At 41.5% G+C, this 13237-nt stretch overlaps 1 protein-coding gene across 1 annotated transcript in view; it reads left to right on the top strand.

Annotated features, from left to right (window-relative positions):
* The window catches only part of LOC144792094 (putative cation-transporting ATPase 13A4), a 506631-nt gene that overhangs the window by 417812 nt on the left and 75582 nt on the right, over nucleotides 1-13237 (top strand). Inside the window, 1 exon segment of the mRNA XM_078666960.1 lies at nucleotides 10160-10269. Within this exon segment, the coding sequence (XP_078523086.1) occupies nucleotides 10160-10269 (110 nt within the window).

Raw genomic sequence — 13237 nt, 5'->3', positions numbered from 1 at the left:
CATCTTTATCCCTATTCTCATAATATTGTGCAGTAGCCAATATCTGGGCCGACGAAGAAACTGCCCATGAACTCTCAGAGACTTTTAACTTATTACAAAGTTCGGGAAGCAAGTTAAAAACAAATTTGTCCACGAACAACCTTTGACCACCTTCAGTACTCATGTCCTGACCACTATGACCGATAAACGTCTCCTCAAACCTAGCGAAGAAATCAGACACACTCTCATCTTTCTTTTGTTTGCATGCTGCCAACTTATCCCAATTCACTCGTAGAGGAGGCATTATAGTTTTCATCAAATTAATAATCCTACCTGGTAATTCTGCAACTAAAGGTTCAGGTTTAGCACCTCCTACCTGCCGACCATCTGCAGCAACAATATTAGCCCATGTATCTCCTAATTCTGCTGCATGGTTCTCATGACGAATCTTCACACACAAAGGTTGAGGGACTACATTACCCATCAACATATCGATGTCAGCTAAATTCATAATACACGCTTCAATTGTCTGAGACAAGTCCTTGTAATAACCAGCAGGATTTTTACGGGGGTCAGGCAAGGTCTGCTTAGGAGCCAAGACCTCTGCTCTTTTCCAAGGGACATGTACCCATACGCGCTGGAAATGTGCCGGTACACCCTGAATACCCTGATTAACATCAGCAGCAACTGCCTCTCTCCATACAGGGGGAACTTCTCTCATAGGATACTGCTTCACTTTTCTCCTAACAGAGGAATCAGGTTTGTACAATGTCTGAGGCGGAAATCTAGACCTAAAAGCAAGTATCGTCTCTACGGCGTCTACAACATCAGACTCCACTATCGTCCCTTTAGCAAACTCAGACTGAACATCAAGTACTTCCTGCGGAATGGGACCCAACTCATTATTTTCCCATTCCGGACGGAGAAAAGTACACATTACATCAAAAACATACCTTTGCTTAGGCGGCTCCCACTGAAAGAAAACATCCATAACTGCTTGTAAATCGTACCTAGAAGCATTTAAAACCCATCTACGAGCCAATAGATCCAACACTGTCCGCTCCTCGGAACTAGGAAGCTGACTACGACTGTGCTTTCGTTCCGAAACAGGGGTCATATTCAGTGACCCAAAGAGTGGAGACAAAAGACTAGCAACAGTCTCAGTCATACGTTTTCGAGCAGAAGGAGAAGAAGCAGACATAAGAACAGGAGACAAAGTAGTCTGAGGAGTAGGAGTCATAGGAACAGAAGTAAGAGAAGACGGAGACAAGGCAGTGTAAGGCAAAGGAGTTTGAGGCAAAGCTGGTAGCAAAGCTTGCGACCCTAGAGTGGGTTGCGCAGTAGGAGGCAAAACCATCTGTGGAACAACTGGTGGCTGAACAACAGCAGGAGGTTGAACAACAAGGGGTGCAACAACCGGAGGTAATGGAGGTGCAGTAGCACCCTGCACATAAGGGGGTGGCAATCTCAGCAAATGAGAGATCAAAGGATCTTTTTCAAGATCTTCAGTCACTTTTGGAAGGGAAGGTGACAAGGCCGGGTAACATTTATCGATGGCCATGCAACGCTGTCTATCTAAGACTTCACTTGCACGATCTTTCTCATCTGACTTAAACTGCCTAGCAGCTTGTCGTACTGACATATCCTTATCTTTCCTATCTCTCTTTGCTTGCTTAATTTCTCGCTGTTTGGCTTCCTTACGCCAAAGGCGGAAAGAGTCAAACATTGCCGGCCGGGCTTTCTTCCTAAATAGCCTAACTTCTAGATTGTCTAAAATCTCTGTTTCAAAACTACCATGTGGGGGCCATTGTAAAACACCATCTTTATTAGTATAGCGAACCCATACTTCGTTATAAGTAATAGGGCCCACTCCGTGTTTAGAATAGAGCTCATAAGTCGGAGTTCCAATCGGAGGTATCGGACATGAATCCTCCAATCGGGAATCCCTGTTACAACCACAAACAAACCAATTACCAAATTTACCAAGACCAGGCATCTTGCTCACTAGTCTGGTTTCAAACTTCAAAGGGAATCAAAAAATGATACACTCGTAAATATACAAGCCCTTCGGCTTTGGGTACTGCAGCAACCAAATCAAAACCAAGGAACCAAACAAAATATCTGTCACGTCACCAGAAGACCGTCTATCGTCTCGCTTTACAAACATCAATCGGAGGGTCCAAGACAAGGTGACAGTCAGGGCAGCAGTCCTTCGTAGCCGTTGGAAAGCGGGAAGCCTCGCAGAAAAGACCTTCGGTCCACGTCGACATGCAGGGGTCGATGAAGTGGGGGCCCTCCTCCAGAGTTTCCTCACATGGCTCCTCGCAATCTTCGGGCTTGGACTGGTACCACTGAAGTCGCCCTACGTTGGCCGCGCCAACTGAAGAACTGGGATTTCAAGTACCCAGCTGCTCCAGGGACACGCCCAAAGTCCTCTGGGTGCCCTTGCCTTGGTATACAGAGACACAGAATACTTCTAGGTGGCGTCAGAGATCAAATTTATTAGCTGCAGCTAGTAGCAGAAATCCCAGCAATACAACACGGTGTACAACTCAAGAAACTGCTCAATTTTCAGAGAGCAAGACATCATTATTTATACACATTTTACTCATTATAAATGCACACCCACTGGGACAAATTCTGACGAAAAGAATACATTTTACATACATCATCACATTCCAAAAAGCTCACTTTACATCATTCCAACCCACAGGTTAAATATTAGGACTGTCCCAAATTCGATCGTTGCAAGCCGGACAAAACCCATAATTAAAAGCATTCCCCATGAAATGAAAAGTCGTAAGAAAAGAAACAATTTAGATGCTGAGTGAGATAAGACATGTGCAAGGAAACTAAAAGTTAATGATCTCCTGAACATTGATTGCCATTTTCAGACAACGATCAGCTAGTGAAACTGGTTTTGCAAAAGGTCGGTTTCAGGTGAAAGGGTCAGTCTCTCTGCAGTTCATTCAGAGTCAGAAAAACACAAGTTAATATATGCACAAACTCAGAAGGCCAGGCCACTTGTTCGCTGGGCCTACTTCACAGGCCTACGTGAGGGCAAGACTAAAATGGAGTCACGAACAAAATGGAGTCAGGTTTGAGAATTACAGAACCACAACTGCTTTGGTAACAATATTAGTTAGTAGAGTAATTAACTCTTTCGTAGAGCCTTGATCCAATAAAATGTAAGTATCAGAATCAGAAACATGTTGGTCCACATTTCGTTCATAAAAATCTCTGTCAAGGACTACTAAGGCCCCTCCTTTATCCGCCGGTTGAAAAACAATGGACTCATCTTGTTGTAATGAGTTTAAAATCTGTAGTTCCGTGGGTTTCATGTTCAAACGTACTGTCTTTTTGTAATCGATATTTTGTAGATCCTTCTTGACAAGGTGTTCAAAAATGTCAAGTGATTTGTGAGTAATTCGTGACAAGAATTTACTTTTTGGGCGAAACGTACTAGATTTCTCACTCTTCTCTTCATTGGTTGGTAAAGTTGGAAAAAACAACTTCAAGCATAATTTATGCATGAATTTGAATAAAGAAATCTCAGTTTCCGAAGCATTAGATGAAAACGTAGGCACGAAAGACGTGCCTTTATTCAGAACTTGTATTTCCTCTGCACTTTAAAATTCTTCTCGATATATTTATCACTAAGGAATCTGTTTGCTTACATTCCTTGATGGCCTGGCCTCTGGCCTTTTTTGCTTTTCCCCTTCTAGTACGGCTTCTGGGACTATTGCGGTTTTGTCGGGTGGTGCTTTTGACGATGGGCCCTCCGCTAAAAAAGAGGGTTGTTTTGTGGATGTAGAGGCAGAACTTTCAGAGGGTGTACTTTTCTGTGTTTGTACTAGAGTAGGTTTAGGATGTTGTGCAGTGAGATCTTGATCAGTCACTAAACTCTCCTCAGAAGAGTTAGGATTGGTGTTAGGTTTATTAAAGAAATGTTTCTGGGTGTAACTCTCTGCCCAAGAATAAACCTCATCTAACTTGTAATCGATGGTGTCCCTTCGAAATTTACGAATCTTCCTTTCATGGACCTTTTTAGCATATTTATCTAATTTACAATTGATATCTTCTAATAGTTTGCTCCAATCCTCACTGTCCATGTTCTGAGAAATTTCATCATTCAGCCTATTAATATCTGAGGTTAATTCAATAAGTATAGATGAGATTTAATTAAAGTGTGCAGTCACACTTTCCTTATTTGTATTAATTCTAACAGACCTAACAGTGTCTAGCACAGAGATTTTTACGAACGAAATGTGGACCAACATGTTTCTGATTCTGATACTTACATTTTATTGGATCAAGACCCTACAAAAGAGTTAATTACTCTACTAACTAATATTGTTACCAAAGCAGTTGAGAATGGAATAATTGATGAAAAGACTGGTACATTTCTAATAAATGAGACACCTAAAATTCCTAAAATCGATATGCTTCCAAAGATGCATAAGGATAGTCTACAATCACCGATTAGACCCATTGTGGCCGGGTGTAATTCCATTCATGAGGCAGTTGGACACTATTTAGATCACTTCTTACAACCTTTAGTCCAGTCATGGACCACTAATGTAAAAGATACTACGGATTGTCTATTGAAATTGGAGAATATTTGGACAGTGTTCCACGAAGAGGTTCTATTATGTACAATTGATGTGGTAGCCTTGTACACATCTATAGCCCACAATGAGGGCATAGAGGCTGTCGAGTGGAGATTACTTGATTCTACTTTGAGTACAGACCAATCGATTTTTCTACTTGAACTTTTACACTTTGCCTTATATCACAGTTATTTCAGTTGGAAGGAGAATATTTATTTACAGTGCACCGGCACGTCCATGGGTTTTCCCGGAGCCCCTTCCAATGCAAATACTTTCATGGAATTTTTTAAACATAGATATTTTGACAAACCAACATTGGCAATCGCGAATAGCAACCTTTTTGAGATATAAGGATGACATTCTTGTCATCTGGAGAGGTTCTCAAACTGAACTTGAAGATTGTATTACAGAATTGAACTCACAGAACCCCAGAATTCAATTTACCTACAATTTACAGAGAGAAAAAATTCAGATCTTGGACATAGAGATTATTAAATCACCGATTGGGTTAGTTACATCGGTTTACAGGAAACCCACTGATGTGAATAACGCTTTGCATTTCTCCAGTGCCCATCCCATGGCACTAAAAGAACATCTTCCTTTTTTACAGTTAATGAGAATTAAAAGAATCAGTTCAGATAACAACAACTGTGGAAATGGGATTCAAGCACAATGTATTAGATTCAAGGAAAGAGGATACCCCTCTGAAGTATTGGAGAAAGCAGTAAAACAAATCACATCCAAGCAGAGGGTGGATCGTTTACAGCCCAGTAAGAAAGTAGAGCAAAAACATGAAGTGTTTGTACCGAAACATTACTCTCAAGCAACACAGATCAAAAAAACCATAAGAGATAGGTTGGAAACTATTAATCAAGAACTTGATTTTGTAAATTTCTTTAATGGTCCACCTCTTTTTGCTCACACTAGACCACGCAATTTACGAGAATTGTTGAAACCAAGAGAGAAACATTTAGGTAGTCACAAGGGCATGCGTAAATGTTATAACTGTGGACAATGTAGTAATGTAATCTTGGGGGGACTTGTTTACACATCCACACACAGGCAAACAGCTGAAATTGCGACACACATCAGATTGCAATAGAGAACAAGTCATATATGCCATTAAATGCCCATGTGGCTTAGTTTATGTTGGTAGAACTAGTCGTAAAATAAAAACCAGAATAGTGGAGCATAAGAGCAGAATCCATAATCAGAATACCAGACCACATCACCACTAGATGCACATTGGTTGCAGGCAGCACACACTATACCACAATTGCGCTTCACAGTACTTGAGCACATCATTCAAAGGTCAGGGATTGACATGAACACTGCGTTAGCACGCAGAGAAACACATTGGATTAAAACTTTAGGTACCGTGCATCCGGGAGGATTAAATTACCATTATGAAATGATTTACTTCCTGTGAAATGTATTGTTCTGAATTATTCTTATGTACAGAATGTGCACTCTTTCTAATTTCAATCTTATATTTTTTTCTTCAATTCCTTATTTTTCATTTTCACGGGTACATAAAAACTCTCTAAAGTATAGAAAGTGTGATCAGCAGCATCACAACCTTGAATTGAGGATACTTGGTGTATACACCTTGTTATCTAGTACTGTCCCACAGAGGGGTTGGTACATACTAAGTATGGGAGATGATGAACAATAAAGTTAAAGCTCTTTTTTAAACAAAAAAGCACCCGTACGTTTTTGTCAGGACCGATTTAGATAATTGACGAGTTCTGATTTCACCAGATGCATATCTGCACCCGTTTTATTTTGTTGTGAGCATTTTGTGGCATTTCACGTAATAGATTGAGTACAGTCTCGAACCCTGCAAAGCGGAGGGGAATATACACGGAAGCGGCACTCGGTGCCTTTAAATGCAAAGCATGAAGGGATAGCTTGTGTTTGAATGTGGAAGTTGGAGATACACGCTGGTCAATTACGCTGGTAGCGCAAGGAAAGTTGGTAACTTGGTGAGCAACAACACGCTTGGACATATTACACGTTTATTTTTATTTTTACATACTGAGAAGACTTGATTTCAAGCTTTTCTGTAATCTTGTCTTTCACAGACACGAAACCTACACCCTTTGGGAAGCTATCGCAGTTATAACTGATCGTTACTCAGGCCGCAGGCACACAATAAAGATTCTCTTGGTAAGCCTTATTAATCTTTGCACAAACTGACAGGGAACTCTCTGTGCACTTAGGACAGCACAACCAACCGTTTACGTATTTTGTTGCAGATCACATAAGAAGCGAGGTTTGATCAATGAGAAATCTATGTGTAAGAGTGAACGACATTCGGTGATTGGTATAATTGGATATTGGCACGTTCGGCAAGCTTCTGCATTTCAAATCTGATTGCATTGGTAAGAGGGTTTAAAGACATGACGGTTGCTTTTTACCGTTGAGTTATTATTATTATTTTTGAGATAGTCAAGCATTCTTTCAGATAGTAAAGCACTTTGGACATCTTCTTAAGGGAGAGCAATGGCAAAATATGTGGTAAAGCATAGGCAGTAGTTTTAAAGTCTTTCGACTACATATGTTAGGTCTGAGATACCTTTTTGCAAATTCTTACTTTCTTTTTCACTTTTACTTTTGATTGTTATTCTTCAGAGTGACATTGATGTAAATACATATTCAAGTGGATGTACATATCTGTACTATATACCAATATGTTATCATTGTGCTGTAGGTTCCTGTGGACATAACATTTGGACATCTCCTGTTCTTTACGAGCACATAAATATATAAATATCCCCTGAAGAAGGGTACGCTCTTGGAACCCGAAATGCATTGGGATCCATATTTGAGTTTTTTTGACATTGTATATCCATGATTCATTGATATTGGATATTGCTGTATGATTTATAAAGTAAGCTTTACATTGTAAATGCACAGTGAGATTTCTATGAACTGAATTACAAAAAGCTGTCACTGATATGATATGGACAAGGGTGTGATTAAAATCATATGCCTTTGAGCTTCTGAATTAAGAGTACTAATTTCATGTTTAAATTAATTGAGACGATTAGTGTCGTCCATTCATGCTGTGCTATGGCTTCAGGTTGTGGTCATTCACAACCCTCTTTTGAATTGTTCTAGTACACAGAGATTGATTGGGGTCTGATCTCTCTCCACAGCAGTAGCACGCTCAACAGCTTAAAGATTCTTCTATGTTTAATATATTTGGTTTAAACTTATTTAATTAAGGTGTGCAGTCAAACTTTCCTTATTTGTAATAGTGAATTACAGCCATTTTCGTTTTTCACTATCTGTTCCCCATAGGCCAGAATGGGCGGTTTGATTATTACATCTTATACTCCTAACTGACTCAGGGAACTAGGTAGAAATTCAAATTTAGTATGCCTGAACTCAGAATGATAAAATGCATCATTTAGTGAATTTGGTTTTAACATTCTGTGTTTGTAAATACCACTATTAGAAAGTAGGTGTTTTCTTGCTAACCCTCCAAGCCTGCCTCTGCTAGGTTGTGTATTCCTTGTCTGGAGTTTAAGTGACAGGGGCTGGGGGATTCCAGGAGATAGGGTGAGTCAGCACAGGGCTGAATAGAGAGATCTGAATGCAGATGAGAGGAAGGAATTGCAACTAGGACCTGAATAGGGCTGTGCCTTCCCTTCACAATGCTGGCTCCACCTCCTGTGGTGCGTCTGATGTCCCTGGCCTGCCTTCAGAGAACAAAGGGGACGATTCACAGAACTAACTTAAGACAAAATCCTAAACGTACTACTTTTGGTATTCACAGAAGACATTTAGTAGTAGTAAAGTTAGGATGTTGTCTTAAGTTTGACATAAGACATACTTAAGACATACTTAGGACATACTTAAGACAGACTTTATACAAACTTAAGACAAACTTAAGACCGACTTAAAACAGACTTAAGACAGACTTAAGACAGACTTAAGACAAACTTAAGACAAAATCCTAACTTAAGTCTGTCTTAAGTCTGTCTTAAGCCTGTCTTAAGTTTGTCTTAAGTTTGTCTTAAGTCTGTCTTAAGTCTGTCTCAAGTTTGTCTTAAGTCAAACTTAAGACAAAATCCTAACTTTACTACTACTAAATGCCTTCTGTGAATACCAAATGTAATAAGTTTAGGATTTTGTCTTAAGTTAGTTCTGTGAATCGGGCCCAAAGAGAAAATGAATATAAAGGGGGGATCCAGACCCCGGAAACTTTCGATCACTTTTGGGAAACAAGAAGAAACCTTTGCTGAGGAGAAGAACCAAAGAGACTGAGGAGAGACTATCCCTAAGCGTAAGGGATTGGCCTGCAGTGGTTGCCTGACTGCCAAAGAGAGGAGAAAGGACTGTGTGCTACTTTCATTGAAGTATCTCCAAAGGTTTGAGATAGAGCCTGCCTCCTGCTGAAGTATCAGGGACAACAGACTTCACCCACCAGATCCCCAAGAGTTCTTTGGAAGTGCCTGCAGTTGTGTTGGGTTTTCTGAGGGACTGCGTGTCGCAAGGAGCTGGAAGCGCGACTCACAAAGAAGAAGCGTGTCACCGCCGCTGCCACTTCTCAACACAACAGAGAATCGACGTCGCACCCGACGTCACCGCATCATCGGAGAAGTGTGTCGCCGACGCAGCTGCCGTCGTCGCATCGCTGGGAAAGATTGTCGCCGCTGCAGGTGTCGCATCGTTGCCAAAGTGCCTCACATTGCCGGAGAAGAGGATTGACGACGCATCAGACGCGCCTTATCACCGGGAAGCATGTTGCAGGGCCTGTCGCGGCTCAGAAGAATCGATGAGTCACCGCACGGCAATCGTTCATGCCCGCATCGTGTCGCATCAAGGAGAAGACACCATTTTTTTTCATTGCACTGGATCCTCATCGAATCACGGCGTTGCGGGCCGCATCGTCACGGAAGCGCAGTAAGAAACTGATGCATCACCTCCCCGATGCATCCCCTACATATCAATAGGGACCCAACGCATCACCGTTCTTGTGAGTAAGGAACCGACGCAACACCTTCCCTGCAACAATTTCGTTGTATAGCGTTACGCATCCAAAGGTACATTGAACTTAAAGTGTCACATTTTTCATCTAAAGAGAACTAAGCTATTTCTACCATTTTTAAAGTACAGTATTGTGGATTTTTGTCGTTTGTGGTCTTGTGTTAAGTCTATGTAAAAATACTTATTCTTATACTGCAACTTGTGTGGTGTCCATCTGTAGTGTTGTCACTGGTTTACTGTATGTGTTCACAAGTGCTTTACACACTGCCTCTGAGATAAGCCTGTCTGCTCGTGCCAAGCTACCAAGGGGATTAGCAGGGGTTATTTTAGGAGTGTACCCCCTTACCCTGACAAGACACAAGTGTCCCTATTTGGGCAAAGGTACCTACCTCTGCCAACTAGAGACCCCCAAATCTAACAAATAGTATATATAAGTCCTCAGGATCTAAACAACTTTGAGAGTGGTCCAACAATGATTTCATAATGGTGCAGATGAGGTGTACCTTTGTTTATGAGCTGCTTTTTGAAGGCTTTAGGTAAGTTCCTCAAATGCACATGTGGTTTTCTTCCAGGCTCTGAAAATGGCCCACGCTGGGATCGCCCTGTCAGAGCAGGAGGCATCAGTGGCCTCCCCTTTCACTTCCAAAACTCCCAACATTCAGTGTGTCCCAAAGTTAATCAAGTAAGTTTGTCAATCTGTTATCAATTAAAGTCTTCCCTATAATGTGATCAAATTGCTTATGAGATGAAGGACCCCTGCTGCACAGGCTGAGGATATTACAAGTAACCGAAGAGATCAATGACCTTACAAAGCAACACAGCCTTAGACCTTGTTTGTCTATATGATAGTGGAACTTCTCGATGACTTACAATATCCTTAGAATGTATTGCGAGGTACAGTCAGTGAAAGATTGTGCAAAACTGCATCCCTTTCATTTGAAACACTAGATTCTGTTGTACATGTAAACTATTACCCTGTAAATGGATGAACATTGATTTACTGCTAAAGTATGGGTCAAATGTATTCTGAGAGCTAGAATATTGCTGAAACATTTAAATCCATGTTTTAATTTTTCTCAATCTATTTATTTGCTTGTCTTCTAGTCTTGGGTTGACTTTGTATCAGAATCAGTGTATAATCAAGAAGTGCTCCATCCTGTTTCTACATTTAGGTTTATTCTCATAAAACACAACAGCAATCATGATTTCTCACAAAGTATGGCAAACACCCAATGCCGACTGCATACCAGCTTAACCTAAAAACGTGTGCATTGTGTTGTTTAATATCTGACACACCAACCCCTCAGCTGACTCTTATTCTAAACACAAAGTACCTTTAAACATTGTGGGGATACTGGTGCCTTCAGAGTCATTGGGTCAATCAGTAAAGCACCCACTTTGGTATTGGCCCGGTGTCAGCTTACCAGCAGGTGAAATCCACATGGCAAAGTAAGGGCAGGAAGTCATGTGTCCTTTGTTCGATCTGGCTCAACAGTGCAGGTGTAGGAGACATATTGTTACTGATTCTTTATGATATACATAGAATGAGCTTTGGCTCTGCCCTGAGGACTATTTCCCACTAACCTTAAGCTAATGGCTCCATCTTATAGAAAGTGCTTCTATTGGTATACACAAGGAACTATTTTACAGTCAATCAGCACACTATTAGCCCAATTCATTTCTTTATCTCCAATATTCTTTCCCTACTGAAAAAAATCTTTGTTGACTTTTTCCAACATTAGTGAGTGCAAGGAAATGAGGTGCATTATGTGGTGTGGTTGTCCCAACTTACTGTGTAATACACTTACCAATCCTTTTAGGACCCTCAAGTTTCTTTTGTCAAACCTTCAGCTCAACTCTGGGTAGCTGTGGCTCTGAGCAACAAGGTTTACACAAAGGAACATGTGCAAAGCATTTAAACAGCACCAAAACTATTGATGATGAAATTGAGAAGACACCAAAGAAATCCAACAACAATTTATACAAAATATACTGTATTTTTATGTATTATTGGGCACCATAATGTGAAAGATCCACTGCATGGTCCCAGAGATAACAAAAATACAAAGTGTAGTTAAATCAAAGCACTTTACTCAACTGCAAAACGTTTGGGTTAGCTGTAATGCAGTCACTTAGGGTCTGATTAGGATGTTGGGAAGACTGCCACTGACCGACTGCTAGTGGCAGTCCACATGACAGCTAGGGAATGGGTCCGACTGCCAGGGTATGATGCCGACAGTCAGACTGATTTGGGCGGGGCATGAAAGATTGCCACCTCTGACAGGCTCAAGCAGCCCATCGATGTGGCAGTCAGAGCCTAATCCCTACAACAGGGGGGGGTGCCCGTTGAGGCACCGCCGTAGGGATTAGGATGTCAGTTTTCCACAGCCTTTTCATGGAGGTCCCATCACCATTAAAAGATTGTCGGTAAGTGACTTTTGGGGCCCCTAGCAAGGCCTGCATCACCTATGGGACTCCGCAATGTGCCCAGATCACATGTGGTGCCCCCTCCCAAACTTCCATGCACCCTCTGCCAGGCACCTCATGGTTTCTGGCACATGGTGCATGGGTCTTTGTGAACATGCATTTTACTATTGTGGCTTGTTTATAAGTCGCAAAAATAAAATGCATGTTTCTAACCTCCATCCTGGTGGTTGGATCGTAATATGATGGATGGACCAGTCGACTACATGACGAGCGGTTTCCATCTCGCAGCAATGGCAGTCGGATGCTCATCCGACCCCTATCATAATAAGGGTCTTTGAGTCAGTTTAGTTGACCAACTCCAGTAGGAAGTGAGTGAAGAGAAGGTCCTCAAGGCCTTCAAGGGTGGCACAACCAGTGATGTAAACCCTGGGGAACCCTCATACATACATACCATTGGGTACACAGGGTGTCCTTTACTAGGGCCTTACATGTGAGTTAGTTTAGCCAACTGGGTATGAGCTAATTTTATATACCAGATTTAGGGTAAGGGTACATGCACTAAGGTCTGGATAGCAGGCCTCAGCTCAATCTCAGAGTCAAAAAACCAGCAGCATCAGTCCAAAAACCTGGGGAGACCATAGAAAAGGAGACATTTCCTTACAGTGAGTCCAATAAATCTAGTTTTACTGTGCTAACACAGCATGTATGCATGCATGACACTGAAAACAGCTTGTGTTAATGCCCGTAAATAAATGCCTTAGCAATTTAAATCCAGACCTATTGGCTAAGCCTTCGCCTGTTATAGTACTTAATTCGGATGATACTTCAAGAGGTTAATGTTACGTCCCTGAGTAAAGAAGACAGCTGTGAAGTGACAACATATTTAGTGGTTCATACCAGTCAATAACTACCAATTTCTGCTCAACTAGAGATTTAGGTTTCGGGGCCTCGGAGCACCCTGTCTTAGTTTGACCTTTTGGGTTCGTTGCAACGGGTCACAGACTACATAGACAGGATTGAAAAGCTTAAGGCAGCAAAGCAATGGGTTAGTACCACTTGTCAGACATCTTCATATCAGTGCACTTCATAGAAGGAGGAGCTGATGCCAAATGGTTAAGTCACAGCTCCTGTTGGAGTCCCTGTATGGACTATGCCTATGGTAAGAGGCTACTGGAGGCCTTTTTGTTTTTCACCAAGGTAAGAGTGTCTACAGAAGCTACACA

Source organism: Lissotriton helveticus, chromosome 11 (assembly GCF_964261635.1).
Source record: "Lissotriton helveticus chromosome 11, aLisHel1.1, whole genome shotgun sequence".
Taxonomy (NCBI): Eukaryota; Metazoa; Chordata; class Amphibia; order Caudata; family Salamandridae; genus Lissotriton; species Lissotriton helveticus.
This window is presented reverse-complemented; position numbering and strand designations above follow the sequence as displayed.